This window comes from Oncorhynchus mykiss, chromosome 8 (assembly GCF_057628025.1).
Source record: "Oncorhynchus mykiss isolate SJ-2025 chromosome 8, ASM5762802v1, whole genome shotgun sequence".
Taxonomy (NCBI): domain Eukaryota; kingdom Metazoa; phylum Chordata; class Actinopteri; order Salmoniformes; family Salmonidae; genus Oncorhynchus; species Oncorhynchus mykiss.
The window spans coordinates 37528094-37553108 of NC_143029.1; the positions used below are offsets into that span (position 1 = coordinate 37528094).

The following is a 25015-nucleotide window of genomic DNA, read 5'->3' on the forward strand; positions in this document are numbered from 1 at the left end:
GTTTGCAACTGCACATGGGGACAAAGATCGTACTTTTTGGAGAAATGTCCTCTGGTTTGATGAAACAAAAATCGTTATGTTTGGAGGGAAAAGGGGGAGGCTTGCAAGCCGAAGAACCCCATCCCAACCGTGAAGTACGGGGGTGGCAGCATCATGTTGTGGGGGTGCTTTGTTGGAGGAGGGACTGGTGCACTTCACAAAATAGATGGCATCATGAGATGGAACATTATGTGGATATATTGAGGCAACATCTCAAGACATCAATCAGTCAGGAAGTTAAAGCTTGGTCACAAATGGGTCTTCCAAATGGACAATGACCCCAAGCATACTTCCAAAGTTGTGGCAAAATGGCTTAAGAACAACCAAGTCAAGGTATTGGAGTGGCCATCACAAAGCCCTGACCTCAATCCTATAGAACATTTGTGGGCAGAACTGAAAAAGCGTGTGCAAGCAAGGAGGCCTACAAACCTGACTCAGTTAGACCAAATCTGTTAGGAGGAATGGGCCAAAATTCGCCCAACTTATTGTGGGAAGCTTGTGGAAGGCTACCCGAAACATTTGATCCAAGTTAAACAATTTACAGGCAATGCTACCAAATACTAATTGAGTGTATATAAACGTCTGACTCACTGGGAATGTGATGAAAGAAATTAAAGCTGAAATAAATCATTCTCTCTACTATTATTCTGATATTTCACATTCTTAACATAAAGTGGTGATCCTAACTGACCTAAGACAGGGAATTTTTACTCTGATTAAATGTCAGGAATTGTGAAAAACTGAGCTTAAATGGACTGGTGTAAACTTCCGACTTCAACTGTATGAGATTGGCACTCGCCAAGTAGTGAGGAGGTGACGGTCTAGCAGGGCCATGCTGTGTGTGTGTTGGCTACTGTGATTGTGAGGGAGTGACACAGGAAGGAGGGAGGAGAGACGAGACCGCAACCAACCAAGCCGACACGCACTATAGTGTACTAAAAGCTGCCATTGCTAGGTTATTTATCATCCAACATGATTATGTAGTACCTGACTTGACTGCATCAAACCGGGAGAAGCTATTTGAGCTTAGCTTGGCTATCTACTGTAGGCTAATTGAGGCTGCATGCACTTTCTCATCCTACACAGTTACAAACAACAAGACCTCAATTCAGAATATAACTTAGTAGTCTCTTGGTCGTTGTGGCCTGTCCTTCTCCATTAACTTTTAATTCCATGATTTGTTTTCTGTCTACCATTGATTAAATATCTTCTAACATTTGCCCCACATGGAGGCTCTATGACTGTAGCCTATTGCCGATTTGATGACTTCCGATTGGCCTACATCAAGCTTACACGCGGCACTCTCGAGCAGCAGCATAAATTATGCAATTTCTCTCTCTCGCTCTACCGAAGCAGTCGGGTTCGGATCTGTATGCGTCCTTCTGGACAAGTCAGTTAAAATTACACATACCCGAAAGAAATTGCTCGGGTCCCATGTTGGGTCTCAGGTATTTGGGTACAGGTGGATCTGTGGAGACCCCTCGAAGGCATTACAACACCTCTGCTTGATCACTCTCCGCCCAAGCAAGGCATGTGATTTGTTTGACATGTTGCGAGGTTTCACTGATTTAAACCGAGATTCCACAACATTTTAGCTACTTTCTGCCATTGACTTCATCAGCCTTTCCAATTAGGGAATTTGGTTCACTACGAGGCTAGAGTGAAGTCAAAGGGAGTTCAAATATGACTTGGATTTCAGAAGCGGAGGCCGTTGGTGTCACAGGCCATTTGATGTGATGAGATTAATTTCCAGAAGTCAGATGTCGATGTTTTCTATTGCTCATCAGCTGTGAAATAGGCAGTAATGCATTATCTATGAAGGAGGCTTGCCAGTGTTTGAGACAGGGAGGCTGCAGAGAGAAACTGCCAGATCTCGGCACACAATCAGTAGCTGATGTTTAACTCCTCATGACAAGTCTGGGTGATTAAAACTGGGGGAAACTAGACCAGAATAAACAGCAGCAGATGTAAGAACAACACCGTGAGAAAAGGGAGAGGAAAAACTCAGTGCCAGTTATTTTACAGTTTAACCAAGTGGAAATACCTTTGACAAGTCCAAAAGCTTGGTAAAAAAAAGTGTTTTTAAAAAAAACTTTTCTTAGAGTCTAGTAATGCATAGAGGTTGTCTCATAAATACTAATGGTGAGACTAGACTATAGACTTTAATTGGACTAGACATGAATAGGAACAGACGCCTCTCTATGTACTCATTATTCTCTCTCTTTATTCTTCTGAGGCAGCAACAGTCTACCTCAGTGTTTCTCAACTCCCGTCCTCAAGTATCCCCAACAGTACACATTTTTGTTGTCATCTTGGATAAGTACACCCGATTCAACTAGTCGACTAAGCATCACTCTCTTGACTCTGGGATCTAGTTGTTACTTAGTTAAAACAGTACTACTTTAGTTCATACTCAGACCACGTCTCGTAAAGCCTCTTTGACCTTGTTCAATGTTCAAATAAACTATTGTATTGATGAGTTGATTGTTTTCATAAATGTTTACTCCATGAACTTACCCCCCCCCCCCATACTCTAGTAAGTATTAGATTGTCTCCTGTGTCTTAGTGAGAAAGTTTTAAGCACTTATTGATTTACTGTAATCCGTCGTCTTTGTGGGGAGCTGATATTGTTTTTAAGCCTTCTCCACATGAGTGACATTTCATAAAGCTGATGACCGTAATGTTCCATTATCTTCTACAAAAAAACTTAAAGCGTGCTTTTAGTGGCTGTAGGGCGAAGAGCTTTGCGTGAATAAATTATTATTATAATGATTATAATACAGTAGATCAGTTGTCACCAAGTCAAGAGCACTTTCGCAGTCAAAAAGCAAGCAGAGATCTACCGCTTAGATTTATTTTTTATATTTTTTACATGACTTAAAAAACGTTACGTTAATTAACTTAATAAAAACAGTTTTGTAGGAATGAGGTTTGGGCAGTAGGCCTAATACATTATTACAGCATATTGGATTTATGCCTGGCCTGCCAAGATTTGTATTATTTTTATATTTCAAAACTCAAGCTTTGATAAAAAATAAAAATAAATGTTTTATCAGATGGTGTTGCAGTCACGAGACACTGCAGATCATAAATTGAAATGATTAGCTTTTATATTTTACTGGGCTGCCAGTATGGTACCTGCATCTGATGATCATGCTTGTAAGACAACTGGGAACTCAAAAAAAAGTCCCCATTACGTCAGTGATCTTCAGGTCGGAATTCCAAGTTGGATGACCGTTCAAAATTATTTTTCACAGTTGGATCTCGTTGTCTTGAACGCGCTGACGTCGGACATTTCCGAGGTCACAGTTGTTTTGAACACGGCATTAGTCTCAGCCAATGGAGGGAGAGGGCAGCAGAGGGTCCGCCTCTCACGGTCCCCACTCTCACCTTCCTTTCATCCTGTGAGCCTGGCCAGAGACAAGTTCATGTTGTTTTTATGACCAGAGAAAGTGAAATATTCCTTGATTTTAAAAATAGACAGGACGAGCTGCTAATAATAACACAAATGCAGGGCTATCGATACACTTGACTCGTCGTTCATTGTCGCTCCAGCGAAAGTGGAATACGGAGAAGCGGGTTCTATGTTTTGTAAGTGTTGAATAAAAACAGTCTTGACAGTGATGAATAAAAACTTAAACATGAACTCACTAAAAAAAACAGCAGCCCTTTGCTGTATTCTTTGACAATCTTTCTGTGTTCATGGTTTAAAAGTTAAAGTTATTCAATCTTACTTAAGCTAGTATCAAACTTTGTTGTGGCCTGGGTCGTGGAAGCTCTGTAGGCACAGTGATTTTTGTCAAGATGGCGCCGACGAGGATAGTTGACGTCTTACATGCTCCAAACCAATTGCGCTATTTTGATATTTTTTTTGCGTTGTTTGTAACTTATTTTGTACATAATGTTACTGCTACCGTCTCTTATGACCGAAAAGAACTTCTGGACATCAGAACTTTGATTACTCACCACGAACTGGAAGAAGCTTTTTCCTTTAACAAGTCCAACGAGAAGGATATACTGCTGTCCCTGAAATGGGCCCAATTCACCGTCATTTGCATGAATACAGCGGAAAAGAGGAGGTAGGTCGGGCTGCCTTCAGAGAATCCGTAGGCGAGCGAGTAAACTCCCACTGCCATCTATCCTACTTGCTAACATGCAATCATTGGAAAATAAAATTGATGACCTACGATGGGTGGGTGTCTTTTTGTCAATAACAGCTGGTGCGTGATGTCTAATATTAAAGAAGTCTCGAGGTATTGCTCGCCTGAGGTAGAGTACCTTATGATAAGCTGTAGACCACACTATCTACCAATAGTTCTCATCTATATTATTCGTAGCCGTCTATTTACCACCACAAACTGATGCTGGTACTAAGACCACACTCAACCAACTCTATAAATCAAATCAAATCAAATGTATTTGTCACATACATATGGTTAGCAGATGTTAACGGCGAGTGTAGCGAAATGCTTGTGCTTCTAGTTCCGACAATGCAGTAATAACCAACGAGTAATCTAACTAACAATTCCAAAACTACTACCTTATACACACAAGTGTAAAGGGATAAAGAATATGTACATAAAGATATATGAATGAGTCATGGTACAGAGCGGCATAGGCAAGATGCAGTAGATGGTATCGAGTACAGTATATATATGAGATGAGTATGTAAACAAAGTGGCATAGTTTAAAGTGGCTAGTGATACATGTATTACATAAAGATGCAGTAGATATAGAGTACAGTATATGCGTATACATATGAGATGAATAATGTAGGGTATGTAAACATTATATTAAGTAGCATTGTTTAAAGTGGCTAGTGATATATTTTACATCAATTCCCATTATTAAAGTGGCTGGAGTTGAGTCAGTGTGTTGGCAGCAGCCACTCAATGTTACTGGTGGCTGTTTAACAGTCTGATGGCCTTGAGATAGAAGCTGTTTTTCAGTCTCTCGGTCCCAGCTTTGATGCACCTGTACTGACCTCGCCTTCTGGATGATAGCGGGGTGAACAGGCAGTGGCTCGGGTGGTTGTTGTCCTTGATGATCTTTATGGCCTTCCTGTGACATCGGGTGGTGTAGGTGTCCTGGAGGGCAGGTAGTTTGCCCCCAGTGATGCGTTGTGCAGACCTCACTACCCTCTGGAGAGCCTTACGGTTGTGGGCAGAGCAGTTGCCGTACCAGGCGGTGATACAGCCCGACAGGATGCTCTCGATTGTGCATCTGTAGAAGTTTGTGAGTGCTTTAGGTGACAAGCCGAAGTGAGTGCTACGGGGCGGTAGTCGTTTAGCTCAGTTACCTTAGCTTTCTTGGGAACAGGAACAATGGTGGCCCTCTTGAAGCATGTGGGAACAGCAGACTGGGATAAGGCTTGATTGAATATGTCCGTAAACACACCAGCCAGCTGGTCTGCGCATGCTCTGAGGGCGCGGCTGGGGATGCCGTCTGGGCCTGCAGCCTTGCGAGGGTTAACGCGTTTAAATGTTTTACTCACCTCGGCTGCAGTGAAGGAGAGTCCGCATGTTTTGGTTGCGGGCCGTGTCAGTGGCACTGTATTGTCCTCAAAGCGGGCAAAAAAGTTATTTAGTCTGCCTGGGAGCAAGACTTATAAGGCCATAAGCAAACAAGAAAATGCTCATCCAGAAGCGGCGCTCCTAGTGGACGGGGACTTAAATCAGTTTTACCTCATTTTTATCAGCATGTGCAACCAGAGGAGAAAAAAAAACTCTAGATCTCCTTTACTCCACACACAGAGATGCATACAAAGCTCTACCCCGCCCTCCATTTGGCAAATCTGACCATTATGCTATCCTCCTGATTCCTACTTACAAGCAAAAACTAAAGCAGGAATTAATTACCTGTGACTTGCTCAATACGGAAGTGGTCAGATAGGCGGTGTCAGAGGAAAGCCCATAAAATTGTCAGAGACTCCAGTCACCCAAGTTATAGACTGTTTTCTCTGCTACTGCACAGCAAGCGGTACCGGAGCGCCAAGTCTAGGACCAAAAGGCTCCTTAACAGTTTCTACCCCCTCCATTATTTTTGTACACTGCTGCTACTCGCTGTTTATTATCTATGCATAGGTACTTTACCCCTACCTACATTTACAATTTATTTTAAACTGTAGTTAATTTGGTGAATTTTGGGGGGGGAACTGCACTGTTGGTTAAGAGCTTGTCAAGTAAGCATTTTACGGTAAGGTCTACACTTGTTGTATTCGGCGCGTTTGACAAATACAGTTTGATTTCAGCTATCCAATTGGCCAGTGCAGTAGGCGCACTCGATTTAGCCACAGATCTCCGGGTCCACCGGGTAGGCAAAGTTTTTGTTTTTTCAGACTAATGAAATGGTTCAAAATGGGAACACTTTGTCTACCCGGTGCACAGGGCTTCTGAATCAATTGCACATACCGTCAACAGCGAAACACGAAAAAAAAGACGAGGGCAAATCTTTGTTGGCTTTTCTACAGAAATGTTTGGTGATCGACTCGAAATGCCTTGAAGATCGACCAATCGCGATCGACTGTTTGGCGTCCACTGCAGCCGATTGTCATTATTCTCTTTTTTTTTACTCCAAATTGTCACCGTGAGTGAGAGTTGATGATGTCATTATGTTTTAGATAACTGAAGAGAACTCTTGATGAGGCACTGTGCTATTTGTGTGATCTTAGGCGAACTATAACTGAGTTTATAGGACTGTTGTAATTCCCACAGTCTTTTCTTGCTCATGTCTTAGGCACTAGATAGTACACTTTTTCTCATAGAATACTCATAACTAAAGGTGTAAGAAGACCCTTGTGTTGAATTAGGCAGTAACTTACTACCTTGAGAGGAACAAACAGGTACGCATTTCCAGTTGAATATACTCTTAAAGTGCCATTTTAAAAGTTCTCCAATAGCCAGTCCATTTCAGAAGCAGTTCAGTCACCTCCATAATCCCTCTTTAACCTGTGGTGAGAGTATGCTGTGTCTGTGGTTATTGGAAAATTAGGATTAACCAAGCACGTGCATTGGCTCAGCAGGGTCTGAGACATTTCATCTACAGTCTGTACGGTCCACTGAGAGACCAGGCAGACAACCCACAAAGCCAGACCCCAACACTGACCTTTCTGCTTGGACACACACATACACACACTGGCCTTTCTGCTTGCACTGACTTTTAGCTGTGACTTTCTACAGAGTTAGCCAGTAAACACATCATGCGCCTCGTCCACAGGCAGAGAGTGGTAACATTTATCTGCAGCAGGGTGTGTGTGAGGGAGAAAGTGAGTGAGAGAGAGGCTATTGCCTTTGTCTCTCTCTCTGTGGATTGTATTTATCATGCTCTTAGGGTCACCTTTCAATATGCTTGCCTCAAAAACAGCAATATAAGCAGATTTCAGTACCCTGCTGCTAGCCTGTTAGAGTGTGAGTTAACTGGCTAGAGGCGTATTCACACGCTGGCCTTTCTATCTGCCTGAGTCACCGCAGCATGTCCTTTTCCTATATATATATATATATATATATGTGTGTGTGTGTGTGTGTGTGTGTGTGTGTGTGTGTGTGTGTGTGTGTGTGTGAGAGAGAGAGAATACACACACCTATAGTATAACGTGTGATATCAAATGCCAGTCAGAGGAAGGTTTGTGGGTGACTAAACCATACCTTTACTGTCCACTCACATGGAAATAAATAGTGTTTGATGTAACATGCCAGTGGGGTGAAGGTTATAATCGTGACTCAAATACCAAGACATGCTGTTGTTGTATCCCATGATATGTGGTGGGAAAACGTATAGTATTCCTTACAGAGAAATAAGATCGTACTGTGTATGCCTAAGAAGTCTGTAAGAAAATGTTCTCTCCAGGGTTAAAGCCATTTTCAGAGAATAGACCTAATTAAAGAAACATTACTCATTATTATGAATTAATCTATCTATTAATCTATGCCTTTACAAAGGTGTACAGAATTTTTTTGATGGAAACTTCACGCCATTATCCATATGCTGACAGACTCTGAAATGAAATTATCAAGCTCAATTAAATGTGTTTAATTAATTGCACGTGGTGTGTTTTTTATTTCATGCATTCTGCCGTTGTTCACCTCTGTGGCGCTATAGTATGGACATGTGTTTGGGGTTAGAGGGAGCTTTGTGTACCATATGGTAATTAGTGTAAAACAGTAAGTTAGCATTTTAATTCTACCAGAGAATGACTACCGTTGTAAACCCACTATTCTAGTCAACCTCTCCTCCAAACATGGGTTATCTGCACTGGCCAGCACTTCCTCATCATAGCGCCATTGTTAGGGATTTATTGTGTGCGTGTATGACATTGTAGAATGTGACTCACTCGCCCCCAGAGCGGTGGACAATAACATATCCTTGAATAACACTTAATAATCTGTAGTGGGTGCCTGTTTCCTATTGAATCGTCCTTGGTTTTCGAAATGATGTTTTGTTTTTAAGTGAAGGAGAGGACAGGGAGCCTGTTTGGAGCCCTGGATAGTTTGCTCACGCTCCCGCTTTCGCTCTGTCCGAGAGTTCTGTTTACTGGGAAGGGACGGCTGCTCCTCTTCCCTTCCTGGCCCTTACTGTCCCTGAGTCCTGCTAATGAGCAGCAGGAGACTGGAACATGGCAGACACTGGTCATCCGGATTGCCGTTCATGACACCCCTCTCTCCCAGGCTCCCTAACACAACAACAGGGCCAATGACATCCTGCCATGCTGTCACAGCAGCCCTACAGCTCCCACAGCTCTGTTTGTGTTCTTGTATGTTCTCAGACTATTCTTTTGTTTGTCTGTGTACAGTTAAGTGATAATGCCAGAGAAGCCAGTGTTAGGAGGATATATTGGCATGGGTGTTGTTAGGCTCGGGATGAATCCAAAGGCCAGGAAACCGTGCCAATATATCCTCCAAACACTGGCTTCTCTGGCATTATCACTTGATACAACTGGTTACCAACCCATTCAAATGATTGACATATTTTTATTCTTACTGTTTTACCCTTCCACAAGATATAGTTGCAACACAAATCTAGGGTTTGCTACTCAAGGCGGCTGGTCGTTCGCTCTTTCGGTTCGGTGGCAAGAGAAACGACCCAGTAATTAAGTATTTTGGTTCTGTATCTATGGACACGACCCAGTCGTTCGTTCAAAATGTTCTATTGCCATACTGGCTGGCAGTGTTCTTATCCCTTGCTTGCCTGCTCGCCAACTACGGCTGATTTACAGTCACGTCAAGCAGTGCAGCCAGAATAACAACAAAGTAGCTGCAATTCAATTCAAATTATATTTGTCACATGCGCCGAATACAACAACCTCACAGTGAAATGCTTACTTACAGGCCCTTAACCAACAATGCTTTAAGGTGTTTAGTCTCAGGGTCCTTAGCTTAGTGATGAACTTTGAGGGCACTATGCTGTTGAACCCTGAGCAGTAGTCAATGAACAGCATTCTCACATAGGTGTTCCTTTTGTCCAGGTGGGAAAGGGCGGTGTGGAGTACAATAGAGATTGCGTCATCTGTTGCGGCGGTATGCAAATTGGAGTGGGTCTAGGGTGTTTGGGATAATGGTGTTGATGTGTACAGCACTTCATTGCTTCAGACTTGAGTGCTAGGGTCGGTAGTCATTTAGGCAGGTTACCTTAGTGTTCTTGTGCACAGGGACTATGGTGGTCTGCTTGAAACATGTTGGTATTACTGACTCAGTCAGGGACAGGTTGAAAATGTCAGTGATGACACACGCCAGTTGATCAGCGCATGCTCGGAGGACACGTCCGTTTGTTTAAGCTGTTTTCTAGTAACATTTATTTGGATACATCCATAACATTGAGCTAATGATGTGCGATGTCACCTGGCACAGAAAATGTGCTCACTCGTAAGGACACTGTTGTTTAGAGGAGCTAGCCAACAAACACTGCTAACACAATCACTTCAAACTGAAGCTGGAAAGACTGCAAACTAGCTGCACTTTGTTTAATTTGACCTGTTTTCTCTTGATATTTCCATAAAAATGATGCTGAGTCATGATTTTGACTGTCTGAGAAAAGCTGTCTGTCTCATCCCGACTCAGATGGAACAGAGTAAATGGGCATTTTAACATCATAGATTTAGCCAGTGGTAACTTGTGGAATAGACACCGGCTAGAATGAGGTTTTAACCCATCAGCATTCAGGATTAGACCCACCTGTTGTATAATACCGTATAGGTCTGGCCCTGGGGCCCAAGATTATGGTAGAAGAAAGGACAGGGTAGTGGCCAGCGGTTTGATGATTAGTCGACTAGTTGAATCAGGTGTGCCCCTCCTGGGCAACATATTTTTTTTTTACACTGTTCTCAGTTAAGAAACACTGGGCAGTTGCGTGTGGTGCTGTCTACTATAATATACAAATATTTGGATCCTTCTCTGTCTCTGTGTCTGTCTATTGGTGAAGGGAACAATAGCACTCACCCAGGTCCCATTTCACGGCTCCCAGGGGACAGGGTTCCCTCTCTCTCGTTGGGACAGAGGGACAGTTACAAGCCCGCTGAGGATGAACGGCGAGCCTTGGCAGAGCAGAGCTGGGAATTAAAACGTCCTCATCATGGACTGTTCTCGAAGACAATGGTGCCACTAGCATCAGCACAACCGTGGATTCCAGGGGTTTTCAAGGATTTCTGCCCAAACCCTGGATTATCTGCCCCGAATGGGTATGAATCAACAGTCGAGATGTCTGGAAAGGAATGTACAAAAGATAATGAAAGGTGTTTTGTACTAGTAAGAATAAGTATTCAGAGTAACAATGTTTTTGCTACCTTGAAGTTGACACAACGTCACACAAGTTTTATTTTAGTGTGCTGGATCAGCCTACATGGATGTGGGCATGTTCCCAAATGAGAGTGAATACCTTTTAATGTTTGTTCACCAGCTGAAAGGAACACCTGGGCTGTTGTGTTTAGTTAGAATACAAATAGACTCTCAATCACCCACGACTCCTGTTTTCCAAGGGCATTTTTGCATACGGGTAGGCCTCCATAGCTGTTGCAGTTATAGATCAACAGTCTAATATAGAGTAAACGCTGTTTCTGACCTGGGGCTAGACTGTTAAGCTACCATGTTTGCTACTACTGTTGTTCCACCGTCATTACATGGCGAGGTAGGCTAGGTTTATCCCCAAGTTGGTGGATCCGCTCCATCAGGGCTGCTGTGTGACAGCCTGGGCGGGTGCAGCGGTCTGTCGTTTGGACTCACCTTTCAACCAGGGCCGATTGATCTTGTCTTTATGAATGAAAAGCTATGGTGGTGTTTATTCCGCTTCATGAAATACCCATCAGCTTCATAGCAGTCGATTGGATCTGGTGTGTCACGCTTAGACACTGGCACGTACGGTGCAGTATAGTAGCTGTCTGAACACCTATTGTTGGCATGTCTTCAAACCCCCCCCCCCCCCCCCCCCCCCGTTTTAATACTTAATGGATCGGTCCACTACTGTCACAAGGTGATGGGGATGGGCTGTCACGTTTAACCGCCAGTCAAGACGCCATTTGTATTATATCCATGGTTTGTCTGTTGTTTTCATGGGGCTTAATTAGTAAGTTATTTTACTGTTAGCTAGCTAAATCCTTGAATATATATATATTTTTTTTTGTGGCTGATCTGTTTTTGAAATATAGTTTTAATACCCACTGCCTTCTCTTTCAAATGGCCATATTTTTCACAGATTTTGGTCATTGTGCTTTCGGTTAAATCCACTCTCTGTATGCCAGAGCCTTTTCCCATATTTTCTGTATACACAAAGAGCTTTTGGATGAAGCCCAGATTGGGAAAGCTTTGTGTGGTGTGAAAGGTCTTTTGTGCGCATTTACAGTGACCTCTCTCTCTCTCTCCTCTGTTTGCCCGCCCTGCTGAGAGTTCTTCTTTGAGAACTTATTTCAGATTGGCCTGTCTATTGATACATTTCTCGCAGTTTTTTTTTTTTTTTTTGTGCCAGAAAAGAGCCATTTTGACAAGTCTTTTGTTCGGGCTCTGTCAGTTTCTCTAAATATATTAAAGATTCTCCTGTTATTGTGTTTTTCCCCATTTGGCTGGAAGAAGATGTTTTTTGATGTGGTCAATTTGTCATCCAGAGCATTCTCATTTGACCAAAACTCAGCAAATGGCTAAATTCCCTTTTATTTTAAATACATGCTATTATCAATATATATATTATTATAGTTAAACATATTATTATTGTCTTATGTGAACAATATTATTTAAATACTTGTTAAATGTATTATAATAATACTTTCTGCCCAGTTAATAAATGTTGATGATAATGCACATTCTATTTATTTGAATAAAAAGTGAGTAAACAGAGATTCCCAGTAAATGAAGTTGCCAGCTATTTGGTCTTTGGGAATGAAGCATCTTCACTGGTAGAACTGGTGCAAAATGGACACCTGAGGGATGAAAGAGAATTAGCTTGAATCACACTGGTTGGACCCAGCCTCCTTCGCCTGCTTTTTACGAGATCCAAATTCAGCAAGAACTACTCGAGTCCAGCCTAGTCATAGGCATTAAATGATTTACTCAATACTGATGGAAATTCCATGTAATTATTATATGTTTGTTGTATTTATGTTTCATGGTTGTTTCTACTTTGAACTACATATGACTTTCACAATCATGTGGCGTCGCTATTGATCATAGATTGCCCAATTGAATAATTAATCCGTTATACAGATTTAAGTTTAGTATACTCATGATAAATACATTTCAAAAGCCTATATTTTCATAAAGGGGCACCTTTATGCCCTTTGGTGACTTAAGTTAATAAAATATCATGTTACAAATATATGAACATTTCCATTTTACAGAGAACGTGTTAATTGATCGTCCGTTATACAATATATTTCTTTGTGTTGTATTTCAGCTTTAAAGTGCCACTGACGTGACCTTGACATCATTATTCCCTTAGTCTATATAAAGTAGTTAAGTTAATTTGATCAATCATGTAAATTCTGGATTTTAGAAAAAATCTTGGCTAAATTGCATTTTTTGTAGGGGTGAAAATACAGTTTAGACTCATTTTGAATATGGAATGTAACAAACGTAGTGACCCGTTAACGGTAAACTAACAACATATCTTAAGTTGATTTAGCAGTAACTTTATTTTATTCCCATAGTATTTTGATCCAATTTATATAGTTTCACATTTTCTTGGAATTAAATACTTCTATTTTTAAATAAAATAATTTTTTAAAACATTTGTTCATCTATGCTGTCTCAACTCAAAGACAACCAATCCTTTTTGTTGTGTTGTTTTTACAACTAAATGGAGTCCTTAGACAAGAAGGAGATACCGAGTGAGCCAGGGTCTCTTCAGATTGAACAGCATTAAGCGCATATATAATAGTAGCTAAAAAATAAATTAAAAAGCGGCTAGTACTGGGGTCCGTATTGAGTTATTGATTAGCTAAAATAGTTATTTCAGGCTAATTACCCAAAGAGTGGTATAAAGGGATTGATTGTAAATAGTGTGAAAGAAAACAGTCTGCGAACAAAGGGTCAGACAGTGCACGTCCATTCTACGAGCATCACTTGAATGCATTAGACTTCTTGACTGATGTGAAATATCCTCATGTTGCTCCAATTTTGAACTGCAGTCAACAGAAGAGGAAGGAAGGAGTCTGAAATATATATTTTTTGAAATACTTTCTAAAGTCGATCAGAAATGCCTATGCTTTATTTATATTACAAAACGCGCGGTGAAAAATAGATCTGATGTCAAATATGTCTATACTATATGCTTGGGATATGCAATTTTTCAATATTTTCATCATTTGTATTATTTAAAACCACATGCTGGTAACGTACCGTATTCATTAGTACAGTACATCGTTCTTTTTGATGTACTTTGTTGCAGTATTTGTAGACATTAATTTATCCCACGGGCATCAACTTTTAAAGTCTGGTAAATTCAGGAACTGACTAACAATTAGACGTATGTATTTAAAAAAAAAAAATGTTATCCATGATGGGCTACTTCATTGTTGTTTTGGTCACATCATTACTTGCTAGATCCATATGATTGTTTTCCCCCCTTCATTTCCCCTTTTATTTAATGCCAGAGATTTAGTTTTGATTTGGTCTTTCATGTTGAGAACACAATTAATGTTAATTGATGTGTTATGTGAGGAGTGACTAGAATTGATACTTGAATTGGAGTCAGGGATGCAGGTCAACGAGTATTTCAGTTAATTAACTGAAACCTTACAGTATCTGCCTGGCCACCGTAAAGGAAAGTGTGAACTGTCACAAAGTTCAATGTAGTAAACAATTTTCAGGATTATTTTCTCTAAATGCATGACTAATTTGTGCGCCAGTTAACCAAAGGAAATAGCAATATTGCGGGAAGGTTTGGCTTTGGCTATTCTAGCCGATGTGTGCTGAGAAGTCTGGTACAAAATGGCTGTCGTGCTTCACCCATCAGGGTGTTGCTGCTACACATCTTTGGTGGCTGGGGTTGCGTCTTGAGTCGAACTGTAACAGTTTCAGTGGCCCGGTCACCCCTACTGTACATTAGATTGACCCTATGTAACATCCCATTTGGTTTGGTTCTCCGATGGTTCGGTTATTACGAATCACGTTTAATATGTGCGTTAAAACTGTGACATTTTTTTTTTTTGCTTCAGATGTAGAAAGTACATAAAATGGCTGTCTTTCAGAGACCCTTACGACTGAAAGATACAGCCATAAAATGGCTCCGGATTTTGTCAGCCAATGGCATGCTCTACCGTCTCTTCCCAGTAGCCAATCACACAACGATGCATAAGGATGCCTGTGTCTACGTCTGTCTACAGTACACAATACACAGAGTGCGCTAATTGGATACTGTGAAGGGACATGGGCGCACGTTCCTGGGGCAATGTTATGGTCGTGTAGGGTTACTCGGGTGAGCAGCTGAATTGGCACACTGTTTACATGTTCCCATATAGCTCCCAGAGTTCTAATGAAGCATGTTTCAGAAATCTCTGGAATGATGTAAAGAGTGTGTGGATATTCTCTTTTTTTCCATTTCACGTTGTATTGTAAATGTACTATCCCTCTAATATCGGTTTGTGAGATCTCCTTGTTCCCTTAAACTGTTCAGTGGAATTCAACAGAAGTACCAATATCCTGATAGGATAATGATGTGTTATCGGTGTAATAGTGCACAGGCTATCTCCTTCCTTTTCAACATGGTCTTCGGTATGCACGTGTGTGTAGAAAAATGGCTAGATGTGCATCTGATTTGGTCTTTGGGTAACGGAACCCAACAGCATCGCCAGTCCCGTCCTCCACTAGTGTAGTGAAACAATGTGCTTATCTTTCTAGACCTCCGCGGTCATATTGAGTGCGACTCTCCTCCTCCACACTCCCTGTCGACAGAGAGGAGAAAGGAGATGCTGCGTGCCGTTTCACGCTCCCAGGCATGATGGGTTGCTCTAGGGGAGTGCGGCGTGACCGTCGACCCACACAAATATACCATTAGTACCTTTTCCATCAGCCATTCAGGTGTGTCCGTCCTGCACTCGGGGGGGGGGGGGGGGTGCATTGTTTGCTGAAAAATATAGTTTCATTTCTCTTTCGCTCTCATTCCTTTTGCCAGAATCTGAGTGTTGGGGTAAATGGATGCCGTGCGCTGTGCTAAATTGAAGGTGAGAGCCATATCGGTCGCTGGAGACACACAATGCAAACTCCAATTACCATGTATTCACTATTCACAGTGGCCGCGGCACGCCACGCAGGCAGCACAGTAATCAGATAACTGCCCAACCGCCAAGGGCCAAGCAGCACTGGAGCGCCGTGTAGACTAGTGCATGAGAGTGGCAGAGAATGTTGAAGGGCAAGGCTAATGTTACATTTCTGTAGAGAGTGTTGTGCATGTACGATAGGAGACGGAATGAAGTGGCTCTTTGACTCTGTTTGCAGTGGGTTACATGATTGTGCTCTTATCCCTTAGCCGAGTTTCTCTCTCTGTCTCGCTCTGTCTCTCACTGTCTCAATGTCTTTCTCTGTCTCGCTCTCTCTGTCTCGCTCTGTCTCTCTGTCTCTCTCTGTCTCGCTCTGTCTCTGTCTCTCACTGTCTCTGTCTCGCTCTGTCTCTCTCTCTCTCTGTATCTCTCTCTCTCACTCTGTCTCAATGTCTCTCACTGTCTCGCTCTGTCTCTGTCTCTCACTGTCTCTGTCTCGCTCTGTCTCTCTCTCTCACTCTGTATCTCTCTCTCTCACTCTGTCTCAATGTCTCTCACTGTCTCTGTCTCGCTCTGTCTTTCTGTCTCGCTCTGTCTCTCTCTCACTCTGTCTCAATGTCTCTGTCTCTGTCTCTCGGTCTCTCTCTGTCTCACTGTCTCTCACTCTGTCTCAATGTCTGTCTCTCTGTCTCTGTCTCTTTGTCTCAGTCTCTCTCTCTCCACTCATAGAGTTGATTTCATATTGTTGGTCACCATAATGATGCCAAGGCAGTTCATATCCCTCTGTTTTTTGGCCAAATATTAGGCCTATTTATTGATTCATTACATTTTTTTCATTCTAGCATTTTATTCAGTGTGGTTAATGGTCAGAAACGGGCACTTTCAGTCAGTTAATTCCTTGATGTGATATGTCTGACAAGGATGCTCTGCTTCGAGAGGGTTTTCCACATGCAGCCACCGAAAGACTCCGTCTTGAATTGCTCTTATTTGTCATGCGGCTTAATACTGTATAATTTAGTTTGCTAAATTAATTTGCCAGTGAGCTGCTAGTGTCAGTCAAGAGAAAGTGGAAGCTAAATGAGGGAATATTTCCAGCCAAACAGTGTGGCTAATGTCAGAGCAGGTTAATTGAATCCTGGGCGTTTGAGTCTGAGTTGAGCTTACGGTAGGTAAACTGACTGGGCGTTTCATGACTATTACACAAACGAAACTGCTTTACGTTTATATTACAATTGGGGTTGCACACGCATGCAATTACAGACACGAATGTACACACACACACACACACACACACACACACACACACACACACACCTCTGTTGTACAGCACATTTGAGACCAATAACGAGTTAGGATTGTACAGTAGCAGCCCATTGGTCCATGGCTAAGCTGGGATCATTTGGATGTTAGCAGGGTGTGTCAGGGCAGAGTTCCATTTAGTTCATAATACATGTCTACAGGTCTGTGATGGTCCATTACTGCCGTCCACAGCTGAGGGTTTTGCAGCTTTGCAGATGCCACTTTGTGGATTGGAGTGTAGCATGAGGAGACATTGTCTGAGCTCTGCAGAGAGTTGGAGAAAAGCTGTGTACAGTCAACTGAAGGATGTGGCTCTATGTAGATATTGCCCTTAGTCACATATCTAGGATCAGATTACCCGAACCGCTAATAACTTTTACAAGAACGTCTTATCTTTTACAGGGGTACATGGAAAGTCAAGAATACAAAAATATCTGACCCTATTGGACCGACCAGGGTCTGGCTTTTACACTATTAAGGTACAGTGCTGTTGATGGTGTCCTACTGTACAGTATTAACGGTACAGTGCTGTTGATGGGTTCCTACTGTACAGTATTAAAGGTACAGTGCTGTTGATGGTTTCCTACTGTACAGTATTAAAGGTAGTGTTTTTGATGGTTTCCTACTGTACAGTATTAAAGGTACAGTGCTGTTGATGGTTTCCTACTGTACAGTGTTAAAGGTACAGTGCTGTTGATGGTGTCCTACTGTACAGTTTTAAAGGTAGTGTTTTTGATGGTTTCCTACTGTACAGTATTAAAGGTACAGTGCTGTTGATGGTTTCCTACTGTACAGTATTAAAGGTACAGTGCTGTTGATGGTTTCCTACTGTACAGTATTAAAGGTACAGTGCTGTTGATGGTTTCCTACTGTACAGTATTAAAGGTACAGTGCTGTTGATGGTTTCCTACTGTACAGTATTAAAGGCAGTGCTGTCGAAGGTTTCCTACTGTACAGTATTAAAGGCAGTGCTGTCGATGGTTTCCTACTGTACAGTATTAAAGACAGTGCTGTCAATGGTTTCCTGCTGTACAGTATTAAAGGTACAGTGCTGTTGATGGTTTCCTACTGTACAGTATTAAAGGTACAGTGCTGTTGATGGTGTCCTACTGTACAGTATTAAAGGTACAGTGCTGTTGATGGTTTCCTACTGTACAGTATTAAAGGTACAGTGCTGTCGATGGTGTCCTACTGTACAGTATTAAAGGTACAGTGCTGTTGATGGTTTCCTACTGTACAGTGTTAAAGGTACAGTGCTGTTGATGGTGTCCTACTGTACAGTTTTAAAGGTAGTGTTTTTGATGGTTTCCTACTGTACAGTATTAAAGGTACAGTGCTGTTGATGGTTTCCTACTGTACAGTATTAAAGGTACAGTGCTGTTGATGGTTTAATACTGTACAGTATTAAAGGTACAGTGCTGTTTATGGTTTCCTACTGTACAGTATTAAAGGTACAGTGCTGTTGATGGTGTCCCTGTACAGTATTAAAGGTACAGTGCTGTCGATGGTGTCCTACTGTACAGTATTAAAGGTACAGTGCTGTCGATGGTTTCCTACTGTACAGTATTAAAGGTACAGTGCTGTTGATGGTTTCCTACTGTACAGTATTAAAGGTACAGTGCTGTTGATGGTTTCCTACTGTACAGTATTAAAGGTACAGTGCTGTTGATGGTTTCCTACTGTACAGTATTAAAGGTAGTGTTTTTGATGGTTTCCTACTGTACAGTATTACAGTTGCAGTGCTGTTGATGGTTTCCTGCTGTACAGTATTAAAGACAGTGCTGTCGATGGTTTCCTACTGTACAGTATTAAAGGTACAGTGCTGTTGATGGTTTCCTACTGTACAGTATTAAAGGTACAGTGCTGTTGATGGTGTCCTACTGTACAGTATTAAAGGTACAGTGCTGTTGATGGTTTCCTACTGTACAGTATTAAAGGTACAGTGCTGTTGATGGTTTCCTACTGTACAGTATTAAAGGTACAGTGCTGTTGATGGTTTCCTACTGTACAGTGTTAAAGGTACAGTGCTGTTGATGGTGTCCTACTGTACAGTTTTAAAGGTAGTGTTTTTGATGGTTTCCTACTGTACAGTATTAAAGGTACAGTGCTGTTGATGGTTTCCTACTGTACAGTATTAAAGGTACAGTGCTGTTGATGGTTTCCTACTGTACAGTATTAAAGGTACAGTGCTGTTTATGGTTTCCTACTGTACAGTATTAAAGGTACAGTGCTGTTGATGGTTTCCTACTGTACAGTATTAAAGGTACAGTGCTGTTGATGGTTTCCTGCTGTACAGTATTAAAGGTACAGTGCTGTTGATGGTTTCCTACTGTACAGTATTAAATGTACAGTGCTGTTGATGGTTTCCTACTGTACAGTATTAAAGGTACAGTGTTGTTGATGGTTTCCTACTGTACAGTATTAAAGGTACAGTGCTGTCGATGGTGTCCTACTGTACAGTATTAAAGGTACAGTGCTGTTGATGGTTTCCTACTGTACAGTATTAAAGGTACAGTGCTGTTGATGGTTTCCTGCTGTACAGTATTAAAGGTACAGTGCTGTTGATGGTTTCCTACTGTACAGTATTAAAGGTACAGTGCTGTTGATGGTTTCCTACTGTACAGTATTAAAGGTACAGTGTTGTTGATGGTGTCCTACTGTACAGTATTAAAGGTACAGTGCTGTCGATGGTGTCCTACTGTACAGTATTAAAGGTACAGTGCTGTTGATGGTTTCCTACTGTACAGTATTAAAGGTACAGTGCTGTTGATGGTTTCCTACTGTACAGTATTAAAGGTAGTGTTTTTGATGGTTTCCTACTGTACAGTATTAAAGTTGCAGTGCTGTTGATGGTTTCCTGCTGTACAGTATTAAAGGTACAGTGCTGTTGATGGTTTCCTACTGTACAGTATTAAAGGTGCAGGGCTGTTGATGGTTTCCTACTGTACAGTACTATGTGCAGGGCTGTTGATGGTTTCCTACTGTACAGTATTAAAGGTACAGTGCTGTTGATGGTTTCCTACTGTACAGTATTAAAGGTACAGTGCTGTTGATGGTTTCCTACTGTACAGTATTAAAGGTACAGTGCTATTGATGGTTTCCTACTGTACAGTATTAAAGGTACAGTGCTGTTGATGGTTTCCTACTGTACAGTATTAAAGGTACAGTGCTGTTGATGGTTTCCTATTGTACAGTATTAAAGGGACAGTGTTGTTGATGGTTTCCTACTGTACAGTATTAAAGGTACAGTGCTGTTGATGGTTTCCTACAGTACAGTATTAAAGTTGCAGTGCTGTTGATGGTTTCCTACTGTACAGTATTAAAGGCAGTGCTGTCAATGGTTTCCTACTGTACAATATTAAAGGCAGTGCAGTCGATGGTTTCCTACTGTATAGTGTATTAAAGGTACAGTAATATCGATTACCCTCTCTATATACTGTTACAGATTAAATGCTGGTCCCCTGCTGTCTCGTACACTCCGTGTCGCCTCATGGTGCCTCATTAAAACAATAGAAAAACCCTTTCCTCTAACTCTCTCACTGACTTCCCCATTCAGCTCAACAATAGGCCTGGTTTGCTCGATGCATATATTTACTAGGTTGCTTCTCCATGTTGCCTAGCGATATTTAGGAGATGACATTTTTTTTGAGAGGATGACAAGTGTGTAGATGTTTGTTTTCTTTTCATTCATTTTTCTGGCTTGGACAGTGTTGTTGTAGTTCAGCGAGGTTCAATGGGTTAACGTGCCCAGGGTACGATGGAGGATGCTTCTGGTAAAACGCCCAAGAAATATGACTAACGATGAATAATGTATCTCGTTTCCGCCGCACATTTATTTGAGTCGGTTCTACATTTTATTTGGGTTCCTTTAGTTGAATTCATAGTGGTATGCAAATGCACACACGCCAAATGTATTCAAACAAAGTGTCTTGTCTTTCATATTAAGCCCAACCACCACAGCGTGCGCTGTGAATACTCGTATACCTTCCAGACGGTTCTGCTTATAATCACTCCACTAACTCCTCAGTACAGAACTGTAGAACTCCTGAGCTTGCCTATGTTATTACACATGCACACGTTCCCTGCCTGCAACACTGAAATGTTTATGAAACTCTATGTATTTTCTCTTCTCTGCAATGTAATGAAGCTATTAAGCCTGGCCGGTAATAATGTTTTTATAATTGGCCCTCTCTGTTGTTCCCCCTCTACTTCTAATTACCATGATATATTTCTATAATCATATTTGTATATATATATATATATATAAGGAGCACATTCTAATTCTAAAGTGGAATATGGCCTTGTCTTGTTTCTTCTTTGTTCTACAGAGATGTTGAAGGAGTTGAACCAACAGCGCAGAGCGAAAGAGTTTACAGACCTGAAAATAATTGTTGAAGGCAAAGAGTTTGAAGTCCACCAAAATGTTCTAGCTTCCTGCAGCCTTTATTTCAAGGACCTGGTGAAAAGGTTTGCCTTCCCCTCCCCCTCCCTCACCTGCTTTTGATCCAATCTGTTCTTTTCATAGGGTGCATTTGTGTGGCTTTTTTTTTTGTCTTCCCTCCCCCCCTTTTCTCTCTTACAGGTGTGTGAAGACTTTTGGTTCCTATCACAGGGCCAGCAGCCTCCTTCTCCTCCCGCTCCAAATGAATGTACCTCTAAAACCATGGGACAGAAAAGGTCACCCGAGTCTACCTTTTCCTTACCGTATAGAGACAAATAACTGCATTTACATTTTGATGAGCAGAGAAAACGTTCAATGACTGGGGGGGTTCCAAGACTCACAACTGTAGGGGCTTTCAACCAAATGAACAAACTATAGGTTACCATTAGTGTATTAAAAAGATGGGGACGCTTCCGAGTTGCAAACAGAGGAGAAAACAAACATGAGCCACATCTCTCACCACCACACTACTCTTTAGCCAATCACTATTTTCACAGGTTAACACCATTCTCCATGTTTCATTTGAAGTGGACCTGACTAGTTCCCCATGAGTCTATCCCTCACATGTCTCTGGGCTGTTTTGGTTCTATATTATGTGGGTGTGTTTGTACAAGTGAGTGTGTGTATGCTGATGTGATTGGAGGTTTACCTGCCAGTGCTAGGATGTGTTCCTTGGTTGTTCCTGTGTTTGCAAAGTGTGTGTGTGTGTGGGGGGGTGGTATTTTCTTCAAGCTGAGCCAAAGCCATCTCCTAGCGTCCTCACCCTGACTTCAGGTTCTTGCAGGTGTCCCGCAACCAATGTTCCCTCGTCTCCTTGACATGTGTGTTTGTTCTCCTGTGCACCGCGTGCAGACAGACAGACAAAGACTAGAGAGAGAGAGACACTGTACATTACAATAGGAAGCACCAGTCTAAAATCTGAGGGAGGCTGCCTGCTAGTTGCCCTGCAGCCAAGCTGGCTCTATTGTGAGTTCATCAGAGGGCGCCACGCTGCTTATCAGACATGGAGGCGAGCCAGCCAGGAGATGCTTTGTGTGTGTCACTCACATCAGCATGCACAACACACAGGCCAGAAGAACACACTCTCTCTCTCACACACACACACACAAACAGTTGTTCTTGCTGAATGGGGATGGGCACTGAGAGAATAGCGAGCACCAGCCCTCTCTCAACCACACCCTACTCATATTCACACATACAGTGCACATCCACACGGCACACAACCCACAACCTTCAGTTTGCTACAGACAGACTTGTGTTGGTGGAGCTGTCGATAGGATTCCCCTGTTTCTCTCCCTTATCTGTGCCAAAGTTAGGTTGTGCATAGAGAGTTAGGTCCTGCATAGAGAAAAGGTCCCCAGAAAGTCACAAAGTCCCCATAGGAATGGAAATCATTTGTATCAGGTTAGGTTCATCTGCCTGCCTGCATACGTTCTTATATTGTACTTGCTTGATAGAGAAAATTCTCATTAAATGTATAATTTATTGTAAAACGACATTAATTTGTCATCCTAACGTGGGTCTTTCTTATCTAGATTAAATCAACAATAGAATTTCCCATTTAACCGTGCAGTTAGTGGTATAATCCATGAATATGTATGTTATACTAATCGATAATTGTATAACTTTTATAATGGTATAATTATGAGTCATATAAGTTCAAGTTGTTATGACGTTGTTGGAATTCATCACGGCATGTACAGTACAGTGCAAATAGAACGATACATGCTCTTGACTTGTGCATGTGGCACCTCTCGGTTTTATTGGCGTGTTTACTGCCAAACACAACACAGAGAGAGGGAGGGCGAGCGGGAGAGGCGACCGAGAAAAAGCGGTGCCATTTTAGCTCTGGCTCTCTGAGGTGTTGCGCAGTGTGATAGGGTGTCACTGAGTTGGTTAAAGAGAGCGAGGAGAGAAAGAGCGAGAGAGAAACCAGAGGGAGAGAGAGAAGAGTAGGTCCCCGCCAAAGGTCCTGTCATTGAGTTACAGTGTCTCTGTGCCATTCAGGTCACTTTCCAGCTCCTGTGGAATTATGCTGATGCCACACATGCCCCGCACCGTGTCCAGATCTTTATGAGGTCGAATGAAAGAGAGAAACGCCCTCTTCACGCTCTCCCTGTGCTGCCCACTACCTCCCGCTATCGAGGTACTCACTGCTGTCGGGACTCCCTGTCAGAGCCTCATAAACTACCACAGCGTGTGTGTGTGTGTGCATATGCACGTGCTTTTGCGTGCGTGCGTGCGTGCGTGGGCAGGTGCAGGCCTGTATAACTCCTGTGTTATCCAGACAGCCAGCCTTCACTCAGAGAGAGAGAGAGTAGAGATGTAATATCAGAGGTTGAGCACCTCTTCCACACACACATATACACATACACACACACACACACAAGAAATGTGAGTCTAAATTGGAACATATGCCCAGCTGGCACTTTGTGAAGTGGCTAAGTAATGATGAAATTCTTGTTTACATTCAGGAAAGTCGTTTTCATTTAGTAGGTTATGGTGTTTCCTTTTTTAGTTAAGTAAATTGCAGAGCAATTTAGAAAATGGTTTTGAAATATAATTTTTTATATGATTATATTTGAATCATTATAGCTACAGTATGTGAGTTTGGGTGAGATGAGGTTTCTGGGTGACACTTTATTTGGATAGATGCTCTACAGACTATCAGTAACATTTCAACTATCCACTAACCCTAACCCAGGCTTGAACCCTAACCCTTGCACTAACCTTTATATTAAACCTAACCTTAACCTTAGCAAGCAGTTGCTTATCGACAGATAGTTTGTTCCATCTACAGATGGAAAATCCAGACAATCCAAATAAATTGTGACCGTTTTCTGTATCATACCCAGGATGTAGTCCTAGCTATTTCCTGTTGGCAGCATTTTTTAAATATTCATAATATTTAAAAAATGGTGTTGATATTTAATGTACTTTATAAAACACTAATTTATAGTCAGTTTGGTGAAAGGATCAGTACAATTAGATTATGATAGATGAGTAGCAATTAATGATTGTGCAAAATGATCACTAAAGATTAAACCATGACAGATGTTAACAATGTCCATACAGTTGAACTGATGATATATAACTTTAATCTCGTAAATTTTATGTAAATCATAAAAAATCTGACTTTGTTAAATTTCCCACCCTTGTAGACAATAGTGTTGTATTTCGATAAAATCTTAAAGGATCTCTGTCTGTCTGTGTGTCTGTCTGTATGTCTGTCTGTGTGTGGGTGTCTGTGTGTCTGTCTGTGTGTCTGTCTGTGTGTCTGTCTGTCTGTCTGTGTGTCTGTCTGTGTGTCTGTCTGTGTGTCTGTCTGTCTGTGTGTCTGTCTGTGTGTCTGTCTGTCTGTGTGTCTGTCTGTCTGTGTGTCTGTCTTTGTGTCTGTCTGTCTGTGTGTCTGTCTGTCTGTCTGTCTGTCTGTCTGTCTGTCTGTCTGTCTGTCTGTCTGTCTGTCTGTCTGTCTGTCTGTCTGTCTGTCTTTCAGCGTTGATGTATCTCCCTCCTCTTTCGCATTAAACTTGTCAGAAATTGCCAGTCGTCCCGAACCTGCT

At 41.8% G+C, this 25015-nt stretch overlaps 1 protein-coding gene across 1 annotated transcript in view; it reads left to right on the forward strand.

Annotated features, from left to right (window-relative positions):
- LOC110530907 (kelch-like protein 29) overlaps window positions 1-25015 on the forward strand; it is a 331159-nt gene that overhangs the window by 215181 nt on the left and 90963 nt on the right. Inside the window, exon 6 of the mRNA XM_036985426.2 lies at window positions 21340-21478. Within this exon, the coding sequence (XP_036841321.1) occupies window positions 21340-21478 (139 nt within the window). The remainder of the gene's footprint in view (window positions 1-21339; window positions 21479-25015) is intronic.